General features: G+C 32.9%; 7 protein-coding genes across 7 annotated transcripts in view; 3 read left to right on the top strand and 4 right to left on the bottom strand.

Moving 5' to 3' along the window:
• Positions 1 to 780: 780 nt before the first annotated feature.
• LOC128396522 (orphan steroid hormone receptor 2-like) lies at positions 781 to 4,926 on the top strand. Its single transcript, XM_053357117.1, has 2 exons — positions 781 to 992; positions 2,315 to 4,926. Exon 2 carries the CDS (start codon positions 2,711 to 2,713, stop codon positions 4,742 to 4,744), a length of 2,034 nt encoding a protein of 677 aa, XP_053213092.1. The 5' UTR covers positions 781 to 992; positions 2,315 to 2,710; the 3' UTR covers positions 4,745 to 4,926.
• A 1,100-nt stretch (positions 4,927 to 6,026) lies between these two features.
• Positions 6,027 to 24,196, top strand: part of LOC128396387 (trafficking protein particle complex subunit 13-like) — a 110,715-nt gene continuing 92,545 nt past the window's right edge. Inside the window, exon 1 of the mRNA XM_053356956.1 lies at positions 6,027 to 6,036. The gene's annotated coding sequence lies outside the window, so the exon portion shown is untranslated. The remainder of the gene's footprint in view (positions 6,037 to 24,196) is intronic.
• Positions 9,011 to 10,702, top strand: LOC128396400 (uncharacterized). The gene has a single exon (XM_053356977.1). It carries the CDS (start codon positions 9,389 to 9,391, stop codon positions 9,935 to 9,937), a length of 549 nt encoding a protein of 182 aa, XP_053212952.1. The 5' UTR covers positions 9,011 to 9,388; the 3' UTR covers positions 9,938 to 10,702.
• LOC128396397 (phytanoyl-CoA dioxygenase domain-containing protein 1-like) lies at positions 13,078 to 14,029 on the bottom strand. The gene has a single exon (XM_053356974.1). It carries the CDS (start codon positions 14,027 to 14,029, stop codon positions 13,268 to 13,270), a length of 762 nt encoding a protein of 253 aa, XP_053212949.1. The 3' UTR covers positions 13,078 to 13,267.
• On the bottom strand, positions 13,985 to 17,444 carry LOC128396558 (uncharacterized). The gene is given in 3 exon segments (XM_053357160.1): positions 13,985 to 15,285; positions 15,288 to 17,018; positions 17,144 to 17,444. Coding segments are annotated over 3 exon segments (3,021 nt in total). The 3' UTR covers positions 13,985 to 14,296.
• LOC128396398 (peroxisomal membrane protein 11B-like) lies at positions 19,529 to 21,214 on the bottom strand. Its single transcript, XM_053356975.1, has 3 exons — positions 20,668 to 21,214; positions 20,432 to 20,550; positions 19,529 to 20,273 (listed from the first exon to the last, which is right to left on the bottom strand). The coding sequence occupies exons 1-3, from the start codon at positions 20,721 to 20,723 to the stop codon at positions 19,762 to 19,764; spliced, it is 687 nt and encodes a 228-aa protein (XP_053212950.1). The 5' UTR covers positions 20,724 to 21,214; the 3' UTR covers positions 19,529 to 19,761.
• LOC128396390 (UDP-N-acetylglucosamine/UDP-glucose/GDP-mannose transporter-like) lies at positions 22,040 to 23,818 on the bottom strand. The gene is made up of 3 exons (XM_053356961.1): positions 23,654 to 23,818; positions 22,421 to 23,495; positions 22,040 to 22,315 (listed from the first exon to the last, which is right to left on the bottom strand). Exons 2-3 carry the CDS (start codon positions 23,303 to 23,305, stop codon positions 22,079 to 22,081), a joined length of 1,122 nt encoding a protein of 373 aa, XP_053212936.1. The 5' UTR covers positions 23,306 to 23,495; positions 23,654 to 23,818; the 3' UTR covers positions 22,040 to 22,078.

Below are 24,196 nucleotides of genomic sequence, written 5' to 3'. Positions count from 1 at the left end.
TAAAAATGACCACAAATTAAACAACTTCAACTTGAATCTCATTCACAAACTTACAGAAAAAAATTTACTTTTTTATCCCTTTAGGGTAAACCAATTGGTAGATTAGTTTCATTCATCGTTTAGATTAGTGAATTAACTGTAGAAGAAGATTAAATGTCGAGTTGATGTCAATTTATTAATGACAATTAATCAAAGAGATTGAAGGAGCAAGTGACTATACTGACGTACAAGAGAATAAGAGATAAAACGATCGATCAGATGAAAGTTCAAAAGTCAAAGTCTTTTAATGTTCTCATCTTCCTCTCATCTTTAACCATCTCCATAAGTGTTTATCTAAATGTAAATATAACATTTTCTAAAATAAGAAACCCAATTTGTCTCCAATCGTTAATCCGAATGCTTTTTAATCGTGTAAACAGTTAACTCTCATCGAGTGTCTTCCATTGCTAATCCATTTCGAAAGGTCATCATAAAAAAGGTAACAAAGGTTAACAAGAGTAGAACATTTGACGAGCAACAATTTATAATAGAAGAAGAAGAAAACAAAAGAAGAGTTAATCAAATTGCTCAACGATTGGAAAAGGTTAAAGGTAAACATTTCCAATGGAAAAGTTGACAAGTTACAGTTGAGAATTGATAGATGGCGTAAGGTTATCTTACTTTCTCTTTCTTTTGGTCTTTCTTTTTACGACCTTGTCTCTTGGTTTGGAATTGATTGTGCGTAGTTCATATAATTACCTTAGAATCAAACTGATTCCAGTTGATTGTTATAGTTGATGTAAAGTATTTTTGTTGATTAAATTAATTAAATGAAGTCTTTACTCTGTAAATTGTTTTGTTATGTGAAAAAGGAACATGATTATCACCTTAAAATCTTCTAATTACTTGAGATCTTTTCCCAATCAACAGAAACGTTTCTTCTCTAATTGTGATCATATTTACTATGGAACAACGAGTCTAACCCGTGAATATTTGTATATAAAAAACCAAAGGTAAAACTGATCAATTCATTTTCACTGTTTTCTTTTTTTCTTTTCTCTTACTTTTTTATTTTCCACTTTCCTCTTTCCTCTATCTTCTTTCCTTTCTTTCTTTCTCTCTTTCTTTCATTAATTCCTCTATCTCTCTCCTCTCATCACTCTCCCTACTACTATTATTATTATACTCAGTGTTCTTTTGATGACCTTTAAAAACCTCTTGAGTTTTTCCCTTTTACTATCTCTCTCTTTCTTTTTTCTTTCCCTTTCTATTTTTTCTCTCTCTCTCTCTCTGATATGGAAGATTTTCTGTTCTGTGTGTGGTGTGTATCTCTTTTTTCTCTACTCAGTGAGAGAAGTAAAATTCTGTTAGATTGTATAGTGTTGTTGCATTGTGTTCCTCCCTTTAGCTTCTAAATACAATCGTTTGTGGTGTCTCTTTGTGTTCTTTTTATTTCTTGTTCTCTCATTTTCTCTTTTTCCTCTTTCTCCAATATTTCAGGTTTCTTGTTTTCCTAGTAACATATTTTAATCTTTAGTAATAGAAAGAGGGAAAACGATAGAATGAGTGAGAGAGAGAGCAAGAGAGGAAAGAAGAGAAAAAAATAATTTTCCATTAAAATCAAATGAGATAATCACACACAAAATGAACCAGATTTTATTATCGGTAAACACATGTTCTATTTCATTTGGCATTTCAATCTGTAATCCAATGGTTACTCAATCAATTCCAATGTTCTCCCTAATCAATGGTTATGCTTTTTGATCTTTATTCTTTCCTCTCTCTCTCTCTCACACACTATATTTTCTATTCTTATTCTTTTCGTGTTAAGGTTTTGTTTTTGTTTTTGTTTAGAAGAGAAAAAAATTGTTCTCAGAAAAATTAGCAACAATGCAACACTATACTGTTAACTCAGCAGGTTATACTTAACCAAACTGGTAAATCCGCTCACTCGAAGGTCACATTATTCAACCAAATATCCCTTAAACCTTTCTTTTTTTCCTTCTCGTTAATGGCCAAGAAAGTGAACTTGGCCTTATTCTTATAAATTTTATTTTGATCTTTCCTTTCTCTTCATTTTCCTCTCTCTTACTTTCTCTCTCTCTCTTCCTTTTTATTCTATTTTCCCTCCTCCCTCCTCCTCATCCCTCCACCTCCTCCTCTTTCCTTCTTTATTATTGCTTAAGAATCTTAAACTTGAACTTGATCTAACCTTGTTTTATACACTTTCCATTTCATTCTCTCTCTTTTTCTCTTTTTCTTTTTCTTTCTCTTTCATGAACCATCAACTTTCCTCTTTTAAATTCAACTTTCATTTTCTTCCTCTCATCTTTAGGATAAAAGTCAAGCCCAAAGTTGTTGACAAGAAAAATTTATATTCATGTTTATATATTTGACTATTCTCTTTATGGTGAAGAGGATAAATTTATTAAATCAGCGCTCTTAATTCGCGCTATTACTCGTACGCACCAAGTGTGAGTGTAAAAGTGCAAAAGGAAAAAAAGTGACATCAACACACACAATTAACACACGATTTTATGAGAATTTCATTTCATCTCATCTCTCTGATTCTTCTCTTTGTTTTTATTTGAATTATTATTTTGTTTTTAAATGTTTTGTTTCATCGTTTTTGGAAATTATTCTTCTTATCATCATCATCTCTATTAAATTTAAAAGGATCTATCATATATATATATATATATTCTAAGTGTCAATATTCTAAAAACAAATTATGGTTAAACCCGATATTTTAACTCCGATCAAGTGTGAACCTCCAAGCCCATGTAGTGGTGGTGAGGGCAATAGTGTCAGTGGTGACCTGGAAACTGAATATATCAGTGTACCAACATCTCCCAGTGCAGTTGTAGCTATGTCATCTTTTGATTACGACAATTCCCCTGAAAACTCTGGCTCTGAATGGGCTGAACGATCACCAGACGAGGATAGACTTCGCATGGAATCACCTCCATTAGGTTCATCAACCCCCGGTGGCCTTAATTATGCTGGTGTTTCACCAAGTCACGGGTCAAATTATCCTATGGATAAAAAATCACTCGAAATGTGTGTAGTTTGTGGTGACAAAGCCTCAGGTCGTCATTATGGTGCAATATCTTGTGAGGGATGTAAAGGATTTTTTAAACGAAGTGTTCGTAAACAGTTAAGTTATGTTTGTCGAGCAAACCAGGACTGTGAGGTGACCAAACACCATCGTAATCGATGTCAGTATTGTCGACTTCAAAAATGTTTACATATGGGAATGCGAGCGGACCATTGTCAACCAGAACGGAAACCACTTGCTTTAGAGTACAATAATAATAATAATAATAACAATAATAACCTTCATAATTCTGGAAATGTTATTAGTAATCTTAACTCATTAGTGCCTAATATACGGCCTTTAAGTGCTGCTGCCGCAGCAGCAGTTGCCGCTGCGACTGGATCTCTGTCAACGGTGGCCTCGTCATCTTCACCATCCAATAATTCAATGGTAATCAATCACCATCGAGCCATCTTTCCTAAACCAACTTCCAATCAACCCGAACTGGCAAGCCTATTAGAAAGTAACCATCCGACCAGTGGAGGGGGCAATGGAGGAGATGGTAATTCCTCTGGTGGTAATGGATCAGCTGTTGCAACGTCAACCAGTAATGGCGATTTAAGCACCTTAGCGAATGTTTTATCTAATTTGGTCGCCTTCAGAGCTAATCATAACGACAGTAATGCTAATTCTGTAGAAACAAGTATGAGACCTTTACTTAAAGCAGCAAGTAATGTAATCGGTAATGGATCCATGAGTGGAGGCAATGGTAACAATGGTGCTGCTGGAGGAAGTGGCAATACAAGCGGAAGCGGTTCAGGAAATGAGTCAAGTGAAGAGAAACAAGCTCGAGCCAATAGTCTAATGATTTCCAAGGCAGCTTTTGATTTAATGGCTAAAATAGCATGTGGAACGGGATTAAGTTCCGAAGGAGCTGCTCTACTTTTTGGTGCAATGGATTTCGCTTCTGGAGGTCCTAATTCAAGTGAAAGTGAAGACTTATTTGAATTAGAGGGAACCCTTCTTAATGAGGCTCATTATCAATTTAATTTAACTCCGCCCAGCACTGGAACTTCAACATTTTTGTCACTTCAGTATATCTGTGAAAGTGCTTCTCGTTTACTATTTCTATCCGTTCATTGGGCTCAATCAGTCCAAGCCTTCCAATTACTCTCCATTGACGTTCAAACCTCTCTGATTCGAGGTTGCTGGTGTCAACTTTTCGTCCTTGGTCTTGCCCAATGTTCCCAAGTAATGTCTTTGACAACCATTTTGTCAGCCATTGTAACCCATTTACAGACAACACTACAACAAGATAAACTCTCGGTTCAAAGAGTTAAGCAGGTTACCGATCATATATGTAAACTTCAAGATTTCGTCAACTCCATCCAAAGATTAGAGATTGACGATCGTGAATATGCATATCTAAAAGCAATTGTTCTGTTTAGTCCCGAAAATTTGGCCATCAGTCAATTATTATGTTGCCGTCAAATAGAAAAGTTTCAAGAAAAAGCCGTTAATGAACTTCGTAACTATGTCACCGAGACCGTTCTAGGTGACGATGCCTTAAGCCGTTTCGGTAAACTTTTACTCCGTCTAATGCCACTACGAAGCCTTCTTCCTAGTATAACTGAGGAGCTATTTTTTTCTGGTCTTGTTGGAAATGTTCAGATTGAAAGTATCATTCCTTATATATTAAAAATGGATTCCAGTGAATTTACCAATTAAGGTAAATCTTCATTTGGCTCTCTTATCATAATCTAATCAACTAAATCCTTCACTTTCACGTTTTTGTTTTCAAAACTTGTCTATCAAACTACTATATAAATCATAATCATCATCTTAATCATCTTGAACATCATTTAACGACGACAACAAAATAAACGTTAAATATTACCAAATCAAAACAATCAATTAACAAAAGTTTGTTTTTATTTCTCACATTTATTTCAATTTAATCATCTTTGATTACAGCTCGAAAAACAGAAATGATTAACATTGAGACAGTTTGAAAAGTTTAAATTTAAATTGTTGTTAAAACGATGAGATAATAAAAAAAAAAGGTAAGACGATTTAATTACAATCAAAAACCTTGTTTAAAGTGAAAGTTAAATTGTTACCATTTACAAATTGTGGGTTAAAAGTAACAGTAACAACAACTAATTGTTAATAAATGATTTCCAACAATTAAACAACAAATTGTGTGAGTGTGTGTCCTTACACAACAACAATTTGATAAGTCGATCAATGGAACAAGGTTTTTCACGTTAATTGTGATTACAATAATGACTCAATGTCTTGATTGTTTGTAAATTGTTCATTGATGATGTTGAAAGTTGTCAGAGGAAAAAAATTGAAGAGGAAGAAGAAAAAATTTCAACTTCGCCTACATGGGATTTTACCTTGATAAAGATTTAGTTGCTTAGGACTAAGTACATGTTGATGATGTTGTTGTTCATGATGATGTTCATGATGATGATGATGATGAAGACTGAATTGAACCCAACCCTGTGTGAAGGTTATCATGAACTTATCTCAAGGTCTTTTCATTTTTATCTCAACAACAAAATTCAAGGCATATAATTGATGGAGAAGAAAAAAAAAGTTCTGTTTTCAAAAGAGACTTTGTTCATTTCTCTTTGTTATCGTTATAAGGTCACAATCAACTATTATTATCATGATAATTATATTATAACCAGTTTTGTCTTCTTACATGATGATGATAACAATTCAAGTTCATTTTAACTGTTTCTCATCAGATTAACTTTCATCATCATGATGAGTTAAATTATGCCAACAATTTCAATCGTTTTCAAACTTTCACTTTCAACGGACCTTCAGCAATCAGGTCATCGAATTGATTGTTAACTAATTGTTAATCCAAATCAAACCGATTGATAATACGATTTATTGTATAAATTTTTAAAATAAGTTTTATGTTTATTGGGTGGACATTGAGAGAGAGAGAGAGAGAGAGAGAGAGAGAGAGAGAGAGATGAACAATTAATTTGTTTTCATCATTTCAATGTCAACATTTGATTTGCTAATTATTAATTTATGTTGATTAGTTTTAGGAATCAATTGGTTAAATTAGTACCGTAATTAGCACGCGGTTAATTATTAGCTTTTTCATCATGTTCAACGGCTAATTTACAATTCTTATCAACTCTATCATATAATTAATTCTAAAAAGTATTATTATTACAATAAACTGTCCAGAATTTAACCAGAGGTTGAGCAAATATCCATCAGCTGATCTCAAACTATTATTTCTCCTCGTTGTATGATGACAGATTCACGGATGATAAAATGATCAATCATAAAGGTTTGTCAAAGATACCCAACTTCAATAAATGTATTACTATCACAATACAATTAATAAGCTTAAAATAGGTTAAGTAAATCAAAAAATTTGATTTCGATGATAATATTTTCCATTCATCAAATTGCTTTGTAAAAGCTCAATTCGATTCCTTTGTATTCTTGGTGTAGACTTGAGAGCGAACGGTTTTCTGTTTTCTTTGACGTACATTTTTGAACTGATTCTTTTGATTTCGTTTATTCTCTTTCGTTTCCTCATCAATCTAACGCAAATTTTTCTCGTGTGAACGAACAGAAAGTTGACGACACTCAACAAGGAAACTTCGAGCCAGAGACTGATGACACTTGCAACATAGCAAAAGTATTCGATGAAGTTCAATTTTTCTCTAGTCGTTACATTAGATTGAAACCCCAATGGGTAAGCGAAAAGGATTAGAGTTTGATTGCGGGGCAAAGATTCCCAATTCATGGCTCGAAGTTTCTGAATCTGAAATAGTTGAGTGTGACATTCGGGATTGCTGAACTTCTCTTCACACTCTGAGCGATGTTTGTTCAACTGTATTCCTTGTTTAAAAGTCGAATTGATCACCTCTTTGGAAACTCTGATAAAAGTACGATCATGGAAAGCATAGTTTTCTTCGTAAACTGATCTGGACATACACTTTTTGATAAGATCATGTCGCGATTTACCAGTCAAAGCTGAATAGGTCATACACTCTGAATAAGGTGGACCAAGACCATGGCTTTGTGTCATTAAGTAGCTCAAAATATACAAGTTGTTTGCTTTCCAATTTAAGGTCATTTGCCAAGGGCTCCCGTTGGAGTAAGTCAATTCTTCTTGGGTTTCATGAATATGGATCTCGACCGTATCATCGAATGTAATATCAGAATTGATTGCAATCTTCAGAATGAAATCATCATAGAACTCATTACGATTATATAAAAACGAAGGACTCAGGCCACCAAAAAAAGTAAAACACTTTTCGTAGGCATTTATATTCACTTCGAGTGGTCTGGCATCTGAACAAGCATTGTAGGTACGCGATTCGTCAAGTGATGAAGGTAAAGCGACTTTGCAATACTTGATAAGGTCCATGAATCCAGGTGTAATTGAGTCTATCTCGCCAACAGTTAGCTGAAATCTTAGATCATGTTCTGTGAGGCTCGAGTTGAAGGGTTGAATTCTCAATTTACTTGCATTTCGGGGATCCAGTTTATAATAATAACAAACAGATAACGAGGGAAGAGTGACCATTGAGGGTCGATAAAGTTCGATTATCGTTGATGCAGGAAACTCAAAGTACATGGTCACCAAAGTTGTCACTTGAATCGAAGCTCCAATTGTACATATAATCAAGGGAAATATTTTATCAAATGTGAACTTGAGTGATCTTTGAATTGCATCAGAAAGTTTTTCACTCTGTAATATATTCATCATTGTTAATCAATCTCTCCAACACTAATCATCTCGGCTGATGGACAAAAGTGATACCAATGATCTTTACAAAGTATTGATTTCCAATATGCTCCCACTAAAAAACTCAAGTCAATTTATTTAATTATTTCATTTCAAGACGATTGTTGGACAAACACCAATCAGATCGACGATTTTTATTGGATCTCTAAAAATAGACCATTTGAGAGGTGCAATTGTTTCACTACACTAATTAATATTTAGCTAATTGTTTCCACAGTTTAAAATCATCAATAAGCTTATTGCACGAAAAAAAGTGATTGACTTTGCAAATAATTGAAATAAAAACATTTAGTATTTAAATGGTTGAAAATGGTCATTTCAAAGATTGGAAACCATAATGGTCGATATTTCTAAAGCCGATTCTCGAAGCTTCTCAATAATTTTGGTCATAAAGATCATCGTCACTGGAAGTATTTCCATCGAAATGAGAAAACCTTTTTGACGATGCTCAGGATGTTCCTCGACTTCAACTCTGTTTCTCTTGGCAAAAGTACGTGTTCACATGTTTGCTCAGTAAAATATGTTTTCCGTTTTCAGTAAAATGGTCAATCGGTGAAAACTTGAAATAAAATCGAATCAATTTTTCGATTGGATAAGTAATTACTGTCCATCAATGAATTCTTTCACTTTTTCACTTGTTTAATCAAATCAACGAAAACATCTCCATGTCCAATGAAAAAAAGATCAATGTGATTGATACTGAGGTTAACCAAAAATCATAATTAGTTCAAGTTGCTAATATGATTTACCAATTGACTTTCAATTCAGTGAATTGATCTGATCGGTTCTCGAACACATTTTACAGCACTCATTTCATCACCATTCCAGCGACAGCACTTTTTCTTACCGATCCTATGACAATGGAAACACCGCTCGGCATACCTTGGACATAAGGATGGACAATTATATTTACATTTGCATCTCCCGAGCAAGAATAACTAACAATTTTCCTAAGATATTAATGAATCGAAATGCAAATTATTTGTACTTTACATTGAATGATTGAGTTATTGAATAAATCAACACAATTAGAGTTTATTTTTTTCTGCTGCTCATCCGAAATTCAAATAATCGATAAACATGATTCGTTAATTGTAATTAACATGCTTTTTAATCGTTTGATTTAATGTTTCTATTAACAATCAGCATAAAACAATTTAACATTTTCTATGATTTTGTTTTTCATTAATCATTGTGATGAAACACAATTTACACTTAACCATGGTTAATATTCAACAATTACCGTTACTTGATCAACCTTTCGCTAAATAATAATAATAATATGATTGTTCATTATTATTTATTGATTAATTGGGATCACTTGATTGTCCCGTTATTTAACAATGTAATCACTTTTAACTGTGCGAAAAGTATGGTGTAACTGTGACAATTAAGCGTTAAACCAATAATTTACGAAAATTAATCATAAACTGATAATTGATCATCATCTTGACAAACTAAAAAAATCTTAATCTATTGAATTAAGTTCTGATATAAAACTAGTGAAATCAAAGTAAAGAGTGACAGAAAGAAATAAATAAAATAGCAAAAGAATAATCAAAAATTGATTGATCATGATGATTAATCAACAACAACACCCGATAACTTTCACCTATCACAAGTTAATGGTCACAATTGTGTTCATGGTGATACAATCAGTTCGCCCTCAAACAGTTCGCCCTTCATGTGGATCCCAAGAAGCTTATTATGCTAATCCAGAAGACTGTAGATCTTACTATTATTGTTGGAACAACGAAAATTACCTTCAGTACTGTCCTAACGGTCTTTACTTTCACCTTGCTGGACGTACCTGTGAACCCGCGGGTGTGGCCGATTGCGGTGGATACACTGGTGGCAACGGAGTTGTGACAACCAATAGGCCACCGGGACTATTTGGTTCCTCTTTGTGCACCAAAATTTGTTCCGAAACTGAATTAGCCAAAAAATCGCCGGTCAAGGGTGTTTTATATGCGATCTGTAAATGCACCGAATCGATGACAATCAGCTCGACAATTATGCCTCCTTCTTACGCTGCATCGGCACCATTAACAACGCCTTCACCGCCCAATGTATTCAGTATCATTTCTAATTTCATCAATTCCATTTTTCCTGGTGTTCGTTAATTCAGTTGATCGTTTTATCCGCTAAATCAAAGTTTCATTTGAATTGAGATTTTTTCTTCCCCTCCTGTAAACTTATCGTTCACTTTAATTGTCTAACCTTCATCAGCGGACTTTAATTGTTTGGTGAACAATCAATAATATATACAAATGAATTGATTAAAATTACAAAAATTTGTTACAATTAATTGTTTTTTTTTCATTGTTTAATTAATACTTTTTCATTTGACAAACATTATCGATACCATAACAGTAAAACCTAAGGTGACGAGTAAGATAACAAAAAATATAATAACTGATTTAATCTGGTAACAGTTAATCAACAACAATTAACCTTGATTGCAGTTTGAAGGTTTATGATCAAAGGTAACTTAATATTGAAAAGCACAATTGTCATTTATTAATTGTTGAACTTAATCACAAACTAAACTCATCAAATGATCATAAAAATTGAACCAATTTTTTTGTTTGTCTGTATAAACAGATGATGGAAAACAATCAATTAATTGTCTAATAGTCAACCCAGTTGATTGTAATTTCAGTGCCGTTAATTGTTTGATGATCAACATTGAGAAATAAAAAATGATTTCCAATTAAGCGAAACGTTTTCCTTGGCAATCTAATTTGTTTTATCGTTCATTACACAATCAACATGTTTGACCTGATCATTAGAATCAACATTATTAATCAACGATAATATTGAATAAATTGTTAATGATTAACATCATCAATTGAATATAATCCAACCCCTTCGTCCCCTCTTTCTCGTGATTCCATGATAATAAACTTAATCATGATCACGAGAAAACTTTCTGAGCTTGTTAACCTTGGAACTATTTGGATACTTGATTGTTTACGATTCTCGTTCAGCATTTGAAACTTTCTAACATTCAGTTAATTATTACAGTTAACGACAATTAGCAGCAGTTGGAACGATCGGTTGTGGACTTTTAAATTACAATTAGAAGATGTAAATGAAAAGAGCGGCAAAAATTGTCGCGATTTAAATTGTGAAGAAAACAAATTTGAGAAGAAATTTTTTCTTCTCCAATTCGAAAAGTTTTTATTAACTTTTGATTGCAATCAATTTTGATTGTGATTATTTAAAGTTCATGATTATCTTATGTTTGGGTTGGAAATTGATGTTTAGTTAAGAAAAACGGAAGAAATTAATTAACTTGCATTTTTTTCCTTCTCCTTCAACTAATCAAATTAAATTTAACAATTTGGATTCCAGCCAATTCAAGTTATAAATAATCATTGACGATCTTTAATTGCTCAACATTTTCTTCATTTATCTTTATCATTTGCATAATATTTTTACAATTAATAATTTCAGCTTTAATTGTTTTGTCTAGGATCAAGTTAATTGCTGACTGAGAATTCACAACTAATCAATGAAATTATTGATCAGTGAAATCGTTTGTATCATTTGCCAACGATAAACCGGATATTTGAATCGTGAGACTATTTCTTGCAAATCTAATCAATCTAATTAACAATTAGTTAATTCATCGTTAAGTTTTGTTTTTGCTTTACCAACATTTGAGTGTAGCAATTTACTTCAAAGTCAAAGGTTAATTATTGGTAATTACGGATATTATTTTAACAGATAATGATGTTGATGATTGTGATTGTGATTACTTTGATGATAACGATTGTAATTGTTTATCCATTGTAACAATTAGAAAACTTTTTAACGCTTTTAATAAATAGCATTGGAAACAATTAAGACATAGATTTAAAATTGAAGAATCGGGTTAATTGTATGATTAATAAGCCTTTCGGGTAACATTTGATTGTGAATTTGTGGTTCAATGTAATTAATTGGTTCAATCTCTTTGATTATTGGTTATCAATTGGTAATTTACAAGTTCAAATGTTTTATGTGCTTGTTGATCATCGGTTTTGTTTCATTAATTGTGTACATTTTTTCCTCCTCTTGAGAGTTGATTGTTGACTTTGATTGTAGATTGGAGATGAATCAAGTTTCACATTACATTTGAACTCGGGGTCACTTTGAAAGTAATCACTTGGTTATCAATTCATTGATTACTTTTTTCTTCATCTCTTCCTTTTATTATGTCCTCGTCTAAAAAATGATTTACTCTTGACATGATTAGAATCAGGGTCCTCATCCTTAATTGTTGCTCTCTCCTCTCCTCCTCCTCTTCAACATTATCATGATCTTCACCATGATCAGGAACTTTTCTGCTCAGAATTGACTTTAATTTATGTGTCTCCTTGTACTTTCATGAAATCTTTTAATTGTAATTCTCATGGAATATTTTTCGTCTCAATTGCAATCACAGGCAAAAGGGTGACTTCTTTGTTGCCTTGTTCCTTTTTCGATTGGAATCAAGTTCTCCTTGGAAACTCTTTGTCACATGCAACTTATTTGTCACATTTTACTCCTAAGGGAAAATAAAAGAAAAAGATTTTCTAATTAAATGATTACCAATAGTTAACTGGTGGCGAGAGTAACTGTGTAAATATCAATCTGATGGCTTCATAAATTCATAAACTTCATGAACTTTTGTCATTTTAAATGTTACATTTTCTTGGTTCACCTTAGGTTTGTATTCATTTCGTTCCTTGGTAAGGATCCTGAGACGTTACTATTCTTGGCTCTTTAAGACTAAGAGTTTGATAATCAGACGTCAGATTTTATGATTGGTTAGCTAAATGTTGATCCAAATCATTTAAATACGAATATTCCCTTGATTTTGAGAGATTTATCGATTTATCCATCGTGTATATTTATCCATCCAGACCAAGTGGAACTGTTGACAAAAAAGAAAACCCATGAAAAAATGACGTTAAATTCAATCGAAGCAAAAAACCAGAAGACTTACTTGAATGTCAACCATAAGATAAAATGAATGTTACTTGTCGATTATAACTGATTTTTGAACGTTTAATTTTCACCAACGATAATTTGGAGAAACTAAATTTCCATAAAGTAATTCAATCCAATTCAAAGTGAATCTAAATTTAGTCCATTTTATGAGTTCATGGGTTTTAAATGTTATTCATTTTTTATATTCCAATTTCCTGTTTGGTGTTCAAAACGAGCCCAACGATAATCAACAATCCAAATACAATTAATTCAACAACAGCAAAACTTTCCAATTGATAAAAACTCAATTTTCCGAAATGATTTTATTAGTCCACTTTGGATTACAGTTACATGAGTCGTTGCTCATGCACTAGAGAAATATAAAAATATTCTCTTCAAAAGGATACAAAAAAAATAAAAAACAATTAACGAGATTTCTCGATATTTCAGTAAGCATGGTCATTTGTTTCTCGTTATTTTGATAAATCAACATTTCAGTAAGCATGGGTCAAGTAGACCCATGCTTTAGGTCCACTCTTATGAACAACTAATCCGTGGATAAGCAATAAAGATCCTTTCGGCACAGTAACAGGTCGAAATGAAGACTCGTCATACTCCGTTTCAGGGAAATCGAATGAAACTTTGATCCCCGAATCGTCTTCACTTCTTACGAATCTACGAGTGACATTTTCTTTGTGAGACTTTGGAATGAACCATAAACACCCGTTTTCGAGAGTAACATCTTCTAATGCGAACCATAATCCAGTCAATTTAATCTCTGGTTCAGTGAATAGAAACTCGGCATCTTTGTGAGCTGTAACTTCACTTCCAACTTTCGGGTTCTTAAATATTATCATGCTCTGGACAATCGCTGGTTCCACGAATTCAAGACTTTTTAAGAGATTTTTGATTCGATCATTGAATGTTACCTGTTTAAAGATTGGATTGAAATGATGAAGAGCATGACCAATTTTGTTCAAACATTGACCACGAGGAACAATTAGATTGCCATCAGAATCAAGGGCCTTCTCTTCAAAGAAAAAAGAAATTCTATCTCCTGAATTGAGAAAATAGTCATTTCCTTGTTGCCCTTTTCCCGTTTTGAATACAGTTCGATTTTCATTGAGATCAAAAGTTTCCACGATATTTTTGGTCTCTTTCAAAATGGAATCGACATGATTTGAATCGTGAAAATTAGGGAAAACAGCATATCCATTGGTCCAATAATCTTTAATCAAATTCTCATAAGAGTCCATTGTATTACAAACAATTCACAGAGAAAAACAATTGACGTGGATAACTAAATTATTGTCAAGGAAAAGATGAGAAATTAATTTGTACCGTTATGTTTGGACTGAAAGCAAATTACAACTATTTAGAAAAGAAAAATTTTGGCATTTGTATCACAGTCAAATTGTTTGGTTGGTTTTCCCTGAAGAAGTTGAAATTGAAACAGGGGAGAGAGAGCGAGAAAAAAAAATCATAATGATGATGAAAAAATCAACAGAGGTTTTTAACCATCATTAAATGTTGATGCCTTGTTGTTGCTGTTGAAGATGTGAATTGGTAAATGATGAAATTACTCGGTTATTTGAACCGAGAACAGCTAAAACTGGTGCTCCATTGTTAATACCAAGAGAGTGATTGTTAATGTCATTGTTTCCGTTAAAGGTTCCAAGGTTGGTACTATTATTGGATCCATTGGTTAGATCACCTTCATGGGCTAAATTTGAACTAGATTTACTGCAAATTATTGTACGACGACCACTGTTATCACTGACAATAGCGGGTAATGTGTTTCCAATTAAACCATTTGAACATGTTACTGGTGTTCCTTGTGTGGTTGTAGATGGATTGGTTGTTGTCGTTAGGCCTGATGATGTTGGAGCTCCTGTTGAAACGGCAAATTGTCCATTTCTTAGGTGAAGTGACTCTAAATTATGATAACCAAGATAGTGATTGGGTAATGTTTGCTGGAAATGGTGAAGTTGATGAAGATGATGACCATGATCTCCACCAGCAGCAGCCGCAGCGGCTGCCGCTGCTGCCATGGAATGCAACCTGTAATTACCTAAAGCGGCTGAGGCAACGGTTGAACCAGGAGGTAGGATTACCTTGGCAACGTAAGGTTCATCATCAATACATTCATATACATGTTCAATCATGTGATGACAAGAGTATGGATTACATGATTGTTTAGGATTATATAAATGATAAAAATGATTAGGTGTTGGTCCATGTGTAGCCATATTAGGACCGTTACCGGCAGCAGCGGCTGCAGCAGCTGCGGCAACTGCAGCCGGTGTTAACCTACGACAACCATAATCAGATCCACTTTCGGTGGTGGCAGCGTCACTGGCAAGATAATGACGCGATGATGAAAACTCTCGGGATAATCCACCCATACTAGATGAATTACCAATCATGGGCTGTGATAATTGAGCTGGATTTCCAGTAAGATTTTGAATAGATGGATTCTTATTATAACCTCCGAAAACGAATCCCCTAGAAAGTTAAGGCCACTATTAAGAGGAAGGTGATGTACAACATTTGGATGGTGAGAATGATGATGCCCATGATGTACGGGATGAGGATTATCCAGATAGCTTTTGGAATCACCTTTTAAACAAAAAATGTGTCTTGCTGCATAAGAGCATATTAGAGAATAACGGGAACGAATATTCTCTTTGGTTAAACAATAGTAAGAGAACACAAATAATCCAAGGGAAACATTGGTAAGGGCAAATAAGAATCCAATGGTTGATACCCTGTAAGTTAAATAAACAACGCCTAGAGTACAATTAATGGCAGCCAACAGGTTAAGTGAGAAACGACAAAATAATGAAATTTTTAGCTTCCGATTTAACATTAAATCTAATGCAAATTTATCTGCACTGGTCATTAATCCGGATGGATAAACAAAACCTCCAACAGAACCTGGAGATACTGGTGAAGATGATGATTGACCAGTTGATGAAGAAGATGTATGTAAACCAATTCTTGAATAGGTAACTAAAAGAAGTACTAATCCAAGGCCAGTTAATATGATAGACGAGGCAATGACAAATGAAGCAAGATGAGAACGAGCCTCAAGTGAGCAAAGATTGGCAAACATTGGTAAGGCTTGTGTTGATGTTGACCAAGAGATGAGTAAAATAACTATTAATGGTATCAAATATGATGTTAGGTAAAGATAGCGTCTCAATTTAACTGGATTTATGCCACCGGTAAGTATTGAAGCTGTTGTTGCTGTTGTTGGTGTGGTGGTGGTGGCAGTTGATGAGATATTCACAGAGGCAGAAACGGTTCCTGATGGACCAAGGACAAGAGATGGATCAATAAATTGTTTCCTTGATAGGCGTACATGAAGCTCAAGATCAAGATCAAAAAGAATCCAAACAAAATGAACAAGAAGAAAATAATGATATAAGGCAACAAGAAAACCTAATGAACGAAGGGTTGAAGTGTTGGTTGTTAATGAATTAGATGATGATGATGATGATGATGATGATGAAATTGATGTTGTATTGAAATAGTTTGGTGAAAGGTAAGTACCCAGAATTAATAATAACACAAGATGATCGAGTAATAAATTGATTGTAACATTTTTACGAATCAATGCTGATTCCTTGGTTTGCAGTGAACGAATAAGGACAAGGGTAACCAAGGCAATTAATAGAATAATTGAGTTTAGAGTTGATCCAAGAATTAAAAGAATACGAATTGTTCCTTCATTTTCTAAATTACTGTAATAAAGTTGACCGGAAGATGATCCACTTGGTGGTGGTATGTATAAATTTTCCTCATAAATTCTAGATGAATTTTCATCATATTTAGAGTCAATATCTAAAATTGAACGGGTTGATAGATCAAAATCAATTGGGGGCTGTGGTTGTGATGGTGGTGGGGAGGGTGAAAATTCTGAGATGAGTTCAATTTTGGGTGATAATGGAGGTGAAGGTGAAATCTGTGGACTACTAGTTCGGTATGGATTAATTGTTGGTATTATGATGGGCGGTGGACTTTGGTTCTTTGGCTTATTGTTAGAGCTCTGTTCACTTAGAGAGAAGGGTGAAGATTGGGAGAAAGATGATTGAGGTAACAAAGACCAGTTGTCATCAAAAGATGATGAAAAAGATGAAGATGGTGAGGATGGTGATGATGATGAAGGTAATGATGAAGAGTCTAGGGAAGAGGAAAGTGAAGAAGATGATGAAGATGATGATGGTGATGACGGACAACTTCAGAAAATCCTGGTGGACGTTGAAATTTAGGCACACACTCATAATGAACTTCAAGATATTTATAAGTTCCTGGACATAGGTCACCAAAGAAAGAGCTAGATGCTGGTAATAAGCAACTATTCTTACGATTACAATTTAATTGAATATTGGCAAAAGATTCAGGTGATTTACAATTTACACTCCATTCAAGATTTCCTTGGGAATTACATGTTGAAATACTAAAACGACCAAAATTGGCACGTATTAAGTTTATTATGTAAGGATCACCACAAGATAATGTTAAACTTGACCCTTCACAAGCGTATCCGGTTCGTCGTTGGGTAGTGAAAATTTCCTCTTCAGTTTGACCAGATACCAGAAAGAAAATGGGTATCCAGTGAAATAAAAGATGACCACCGAAAAGGAGACCAAGATGTCTTCGGATCATCGCTCAGCATCACACAAAGGAGAGTAATTTTTTAAAAAGAAAAGAATAATTGAAATTTTGAAGAAAACAAAAAGACACAAAAAAAATTACAAAATTAAAGAAGAAGAAAACAACATCAAACCACAAAAGTTTAGCCCATTAAACTATTGATGTTGCAAGTTGAAAGATGGCGGCGAGATGGTGATGATGATGAAGGAACAAAATTTATTATTAAAAAGATGGAAACATGAGAGAGAGAGAGAAAAAGAAAAAAAAATTTTCTCTTTTCCCAAACAAAGAAAATGAGTTACAATCTTTTACCAAGTTGAATAGAACAAGAAATGTAACATCACTTGATTGTTTAAAATGAAAGAAAAGACTTCTTGAACACAATTAATGTGAACAAATCAGTCAATTATTCCATAAAACCTGAAAATTAGAATGATGACAAGAACGTAAACACAATTAAAATCAATTACAATTAACTAACAAAATGAAAGAGAAAGGAAAATACCAAACAGATAGAAATAGAATAAAAAAAAAGAAAAAGTGAATTGAAAAGCTGCACAATTGATTGCCAATACAAACCTTTTATTAAATTGATCCAGTTACAAGGGCTCATCTTGTATTTCTCGTGTTGATTATTAAACTAATTGTTGAACTAATTAATGAACAAAGAGACATCACAACAAGAAATTAATTCCAAGCATTTGAATGTTGAACCTCAACTTGAGATTCTCAACATTTGATGAAATCGTTTTTCTGTCAACAACAAACTCCACCTTCAGTATAATTGAAGCGCTTCTTTCAAAAAGATTGGAAAACTAATCCAATCAATTAAATTGATTCAATTTAACTCATCTTGTCGAATATAAGTAATTGATTCTAATTCTCTAATTCTCTATTTCATTAGGGTCATGAGATTAGATCAATTCTTAAAATTAGAGGACAAAAGTTTTCTTTTTACAATCAATACACTTACTTCATAAGAACTTCGAGAACTTTATCTTCCAAGTTCGAACTTTTCCAATGGCCACCATTAACTTGAAATTCCTTTTCAAGTTTTCTGAAGAGAAAGAGTTTTCAAAGATGGACAATTATCTAAGAGTAGTACATGATGACGATTATAATAATGATTAATACCATCAACAGCGATTTCGAGAAACTCGATGCTAAAAAATCCAGCCCATTGTATCTAACTGAATAAGAAAAGATAGCGACAGATAGAGGTAGTAAAAATAAACAGATCTTTTTTTTTTGACAATTTGTTAACTGTCTACCTTTATCTATTATACTCAGAGTGTAAATATTTCACGATTAAACTTCCATGTAAACGATTTAAATTATCAATTGACAACATTCATTTTCTTCATCATCATTTGGTCTCATACTTTCAACGAATGCGGATGAGACTGAATCAAATTTGAATTTAACAGACCATTAAACCAAATACTAATTACATCAGGTCGAACTACAAAATATCTCTTCAGATGTATTAATATAAGTGACGGATCCAAAGGAATCATCAGTTTCCGTTACATTTTTGTTCAGTTTGATGACAAACGATTATTTAAATGTTCTGATCGCCATGTTTTTAAAAGTAACAAAAATAGCCTGTTTGGTGTTCAAAACGAGCCCAACGATAATCAACAATCCAAATACAATTAATTCAACCACAACAAAACTTTCCAATTGATAAAAACTCAATTTTCCGAAATGATTTTATTAGTCCACTTTGGATTACAGTTACATGAGTCGTTGCTCATGCACTAGAGAAATATAAAAATATTCTCTTCAAAGGATACAAAAAAATTAAAAACAATTAACGAGATTTCTCAAAATGTAAACAAACCTAAAGGGACTTTGTTAAAATCTCGGTTTGGATAAAAGTCTCTAGTTGGAAGTTGATGTTGTCTCTCAATTAGTTGATTGTCTTGTGATCAAACTAATGTTTTTGTTTTTAATTTTGTGTCAGTTTTCCCCTTGATTAATCAACATTCCACAAATGACCATTTGATTGTACTCATTGACCATCCAACCCAATCAAGAGTGACCAAGACAAACCAAAAACTGAAGGTAAACAAAGTAACTGGAAAATTTGGCGATTTCGGTTCCTTGGATTGGATTGATTTAATTTTTTAAATTGTTCAGTTTACAAAATACTGGATGTCCATTAATCCAGGAATATAAATGCAATAATCTTATTAATTAGTTAAGCAACACTGAGTCTGTTACAGATGAATTAAATTGTTACACTATGGACAGATTATGAGGTAAATCAAAATAAAGAATTGACTTTGAATTAATTATTAATACAAAATTGGCAATCAGGGACAGGTTATAATCGGTAGGACGGATTGACTATTTGGAGTATCGCTGCTGTTGATGAAACAATACCGATGAGTCCAATTTTCGACGGCGAAACTTTTAATTGTCCCAAACTGGCCATTGGTAGTAAAGTATCACAAATGTTTTTCACTGTATCGATTGAAACATTTTTATGTTTAAGTAAAATTGACCCAACAGTAGTTAGATATTCAACCGATCCCAATTGTTGTTTAATTTTCCTTAATCTTTGTTCACTTTCAATCAGTAGTTTAATTTCATGACAATCACGAAGTAGATTAAGAATTGAAGAGTATAACCAAAACCGATTACTTGTATCTGACCATTTGGACTCATCGATCTGAAGAAGACCAACTTTCTTTAGCCAAACCAAATGGTCAGCAAATAGAAACAAAGAGGAAGATATCCTGGAACTGGTGACAATCATCCTCAGAATTGGATCGGAAATTGATAAACTGGACATTGACGAATACATTAAATCAACACTACGGCCCAATCGAAGCACTAAATTGGCATCGGAAATGAGAAAGAAACAAAATCGATTAGTTCAATCAAATCATCCGAGTTTCTTTCTTGTGAACAACCTCCATGCATACGAGTCATTGTTGATTTTTTGACACTCGGCGAATATTTTGCAAACTAATTTGAATAATTGATCTTACATCTTCTGGAGAAACCTATTAAACTTTCCACTTCCTTGAGACGAGCAATTGTTTCCATGTTAGATGAGGACTTTTTTTCCAATAAAGACCAAGCTAAACGAAAAGAGAATTGCCAAAGCCTGGAAAAGAAAATGAGATAAACATATAGAAAAGAATTAGAATTGAGAAAAGATCAATTGCTTGACCAACAAGGAAACAATTTATTCCAATTGGAGCAATTGTACTGGTCAACTTACCTCAACACTTTGTCTCTGCCACTGGTTTGTGAATTAAGTCTCATTAATTGCTCCATAGTATTTGATTTGTATTAACAAAATAGATACAAAAAAGATGATCAGATCCTTGACTTGGGAGAATAGGATAACTTGCCAAACCTGTCTAATTATATTCACTTTTCAGGTTTATTCACGATTCTAGAAGGAAAATATCACCTTAAAATCATTAAATTTCAAAAGAATAAAAATAATGAAGAAAATAAATCGAAATTATCGAGAAAAGAATAGAAGTCAAACAGTTTGTTTACTATTCTCAGAAACAGCTGATCAAATGGCTTTGAGTCGATTGGAGTTTCATTTGGATTCTCTTTGAATCTCAACAGATGATTAATGGATCAATTTCAAAACCATTTCACAATCGAATTAATCACTGAACAAATTGTAAGGGAATCAATTTCATGGCAAATATTCTTGAGCCAATTCCTAAGAATCAAGTAATTGTCAAAGCGAATGCACAATCGCCAAAGAACGAAGCTCTTAATGTTCAGCCATGAACTTCGAAGCGAAGTCACAAACAACGTTCTGATCTAACCGTTTATTTTTTCGTTCGAAAAATGCTCTAATTTCAATTATGTTCTAAACTTCGATAGATAAAAACATTGTTATTCAGAATGACAGTTAATAATTTTGTCACATGAAAAGTTTAATTATCAATCGGTAATCCTGAATTTCCAATAATTATTCTGTTTCAGTGGCAATTTACAAATGAACTTTTCACATTTTCAGAAGTTTTTACTTGGCCAATTATGATGGTCTGAGTTTTTTAATTGAAAGTTGTAATTAACAAATAAATCCGATTGTGAGCATCACATTTTTTGCATTCGATCATGTTAGTACATGTACTTGTAATACAGCAATTAACTATCAACCAACAGAGCCCAAGTAAAACTTAAACCTTTGATTATCTTGTTCGCCTTTAAGGTGATTATCAATAATTTTAATTCAATTTTCTATGCTTTTCATAATAATCCAGAAATTCAATTGTTAATCATGTTCATAGTTTGAGTGTGAAAATTTACCATTCATAACATTAAGGTTTACTTTTAGTGGATATCAACTCAAGTTTTGTCTTTTAACAATTAAAAACCAAAATGGTGAAATAATTAATATTATTAATGATCATAAATATCAATTGTTTAACTTATTTGGTCATCAATTATTGAGGAAATATGAGTTTCTAGTTGGCCGCTAATTAACCAGTACCAGTGTAATTATCACGAGCGTCTTACTGTTCAATCATTCAATACTTTCATCTACAATTTATGATTTAATATTTTTAGATTTTGATTAAATCAACCAGCAGATAAAACAAGATATTGTTAATGATTTATCATTTGTGTATTACTTAATTACTTTATTGTTATATGATTTCTTATTCATTGATTAAATTTTCTTTACTTTTGATAACGTTGTTATTACTATTCGTATTTTCTTCTTTAGGAATTGGCTTGTATCCATTGGCGATTGGTAACTTTGATTCTGATTTAACGAAAATCAGATAAGAATAGACTAAACTTCCGATCATACTGATATTTAATCCGATAAAATTAACGTAAGAAAAAATGTAATCGCCACCAATATACATTCCAATGTAAGTGACAAGAATATTCTGTAAAATTTCATCATACAAAAGGAGAGAGAAGAGAAAATTAATTAAAGCGATGAAAGGGTATAATTAATTTTAATGGAGAATAAATTAATTAATCAAACTCACCTTAAGACATCCAACTATTGTAGTAGTTAAGGCCGAATTGTATGAAGTACATAAAACAGTTGAATACATGAGTAGAAATCCCATAATACATGATGAAAGGAATGAAGTTAAAAAAGGTAAATTAGTCCAATGTTCAAATTGATATGAAAGGGCCAATTCCCCCGTCGACCAGGAAATTAATATCATTGGGGGTAACATGAAAAGACTATTATAAAATAAGAGTCCATATTTTCCCAGGTCTTTGGCATCCAGTTTCTCTTTCATGTAAACACCATTAGCGGCCGTGAAAAGGTCATTACTCAGAACCAGAATATAGCCTTGGGCATCAAAGGAGAGATCGTTGCTAGCAGCAATTAAAGCTCCTCCAACCATTGCAACAACTGTCATTATTATTGAGGTACTTGATTTAATATTGAGAACCAAATATTCACCAATTAATGTCATTAATATGGCGAATCGACGTAAAACCGTGAACATTGGTAAACTTAATCTTTGCGTTCCTCCAAGGCCACAAATTAAGTTACCAATATAAAATAGCGGCAATGGAAATACTTTTCTAGGTATTTCTAAACTATAATCTGGATAACTGATGATGGACATTGATTTACCAAAGGAAAGGATTAACAAAGTCGCAACCATTTGACCAAGGCCAAGAAATTTTGCTGACGGAAATCGATAAGAAGTAAGGACCACTTTGTTAACGGCAATGATTAGGAACGATGAACAGCCATAGAAAAGAGCAGAAAATATCTTCATATAAACTATATTTGATCGGCCAGAAGAGTGAGTAAAATATGATTTAATTTTACTATAAAATCCAACAGATTGGCTACTAGTTGATAATTGTTTATAACTGAAATCAAACAAAGAATCACTTTTCGACATAGTTAACTGGCAATTTAATTTGGCAACAAATGGAAGTGAAAGATTAACTTTTCCAAAACTGTGTAGAATTTAAAAGAAAAGGGAAAACCAGAATAAAAGGAGAAAAAAATACAAGCGCCACGATGAATCCCGAATCTCTTCTTGAACACAATTAATGTGAACAAATCAGTCAATTATTGTTCCATAAAACCTGAAAATTAGAATGATGACAAGAACGTAAACACAATTAAAATCAATTACAATTAACTAACAAAATGAAAGAGAAAGGAAAATACCAAACAGATAGAAATAGAATAAAAAAAAGAAAAAGTGAATTGAAAAGCTGCACAATTGATTGCCAATACAAACCTTTTATTAAATTGATCCAGTTACAAGGGCTCATCTTGTATTTCTCGTGTTGATTATTAAACTAATTGTTGAACTAATTAATGAACAAAGAGACATCACAACAAGAAATTAATTCCAAGCATTTGAATGTTGAACCTCAACTTGAGATTCTCAACATTTGATGAAATCGTTTTTCTGTCAACAACAAACTCCACCTTCAGTATAATTGAAGCGCTTCTTTCAAAAAGATTGGAAAACTAATCGAATCAATTAAATTGATTCAATTTAACTTATCTTGTCGAATATAAGTAATTGATTCTAATTCTCTAATTCTCTATTTCATTAGGGTCATGAGATTAGATCAATTCTTAAAATTAGAGGACAAACGAAGAGTAAAACAGAGACAAAACTTAAGAACTTCGAGAACTTTATCTTCCAAGTTCGAACTTTTCCAATGGCCGCCACAACTTGAAATTCCTTTTCAAGTTTTCTGAAGAGAAAGAGTTTTCAAAGATGGACAATTAATTAAGAGTAGTACATGATGACGATTATAATAATGATTAA

This window comes from Panonychus citri, unplaced genomic scaffold (genome assembly GCF_014898815.1).
Source record: "Panonychus citri isolate SS breed McGregor unplaced genomic scaffold, ASM1489881v1 Contig00144, whole genome shotgun sequence".
NCBI lineage: Eukaryota > Metazoa > Arthropoda > Arachnida > Trombidiformes > Tetranychidae > Panonychus > Panonychus citri.
This window is presented reverse-complemented; position numbering and strand designations above follow the sequence as displayed.

Bases quoted from the DNA above. Each gene is read 5' to 3' on its own strand.
- LOC128396522 (XM_053357117.1), top strand. From the start codon at position 2,711: ATGGTTAAACCCGATATTTTAACTCCGATCAAGTGTGAACCTCCAAGC.
- LOC128396400 (XM_053356977.1), top strand. From the start codon at position 9,389: ATGATGATTAATCAACAACAACACCCGATAACTTTCACCTATCACAAG.
- LOC128396397 (XM_053356974.1), bottom strand. From the start codon at position 14,029: ATGGACTCTTATGAGAATTTGATTAAAGATTATTGGACCAATGGATAT.
- LOC128396398 (XM_053356975.1), bottom strand. From the start codon at position 20,723: ATGGAGCAATTAATGAGACTTAATTCACAAACCAGTGGCAGAGACAAA. The intron at 20,551-20,667 runs GTAAGTTGACCA...TTTCTTTTCCAG, and splicing joins GGCAGAGACAAAGTGTTGAG to GCTTTGGCAATTCTCTTTTC. The intron at 20,274-20,431 runs GTAAGATCAATT...ATGCCAATTTAG, and splicing joins AATAGGTTTCTCCAGAAGAT to TGCTTCGATTGGGCCGTAGT.
- LOC128396390 (XM_053356961.1), bottom strand. From the start codon at position 23,305: ATGTCGAAAAGTGATTCTTTGTTTGATTTCAGTTATAAACAATTATCA. The intron at 22,316-22,420 runs GTGAGTTTGATT...GAAATTTTACAG, and splicing joins CAATAGTTGGATGTCTTAAG to AATATTCTTGTCACTTACAT.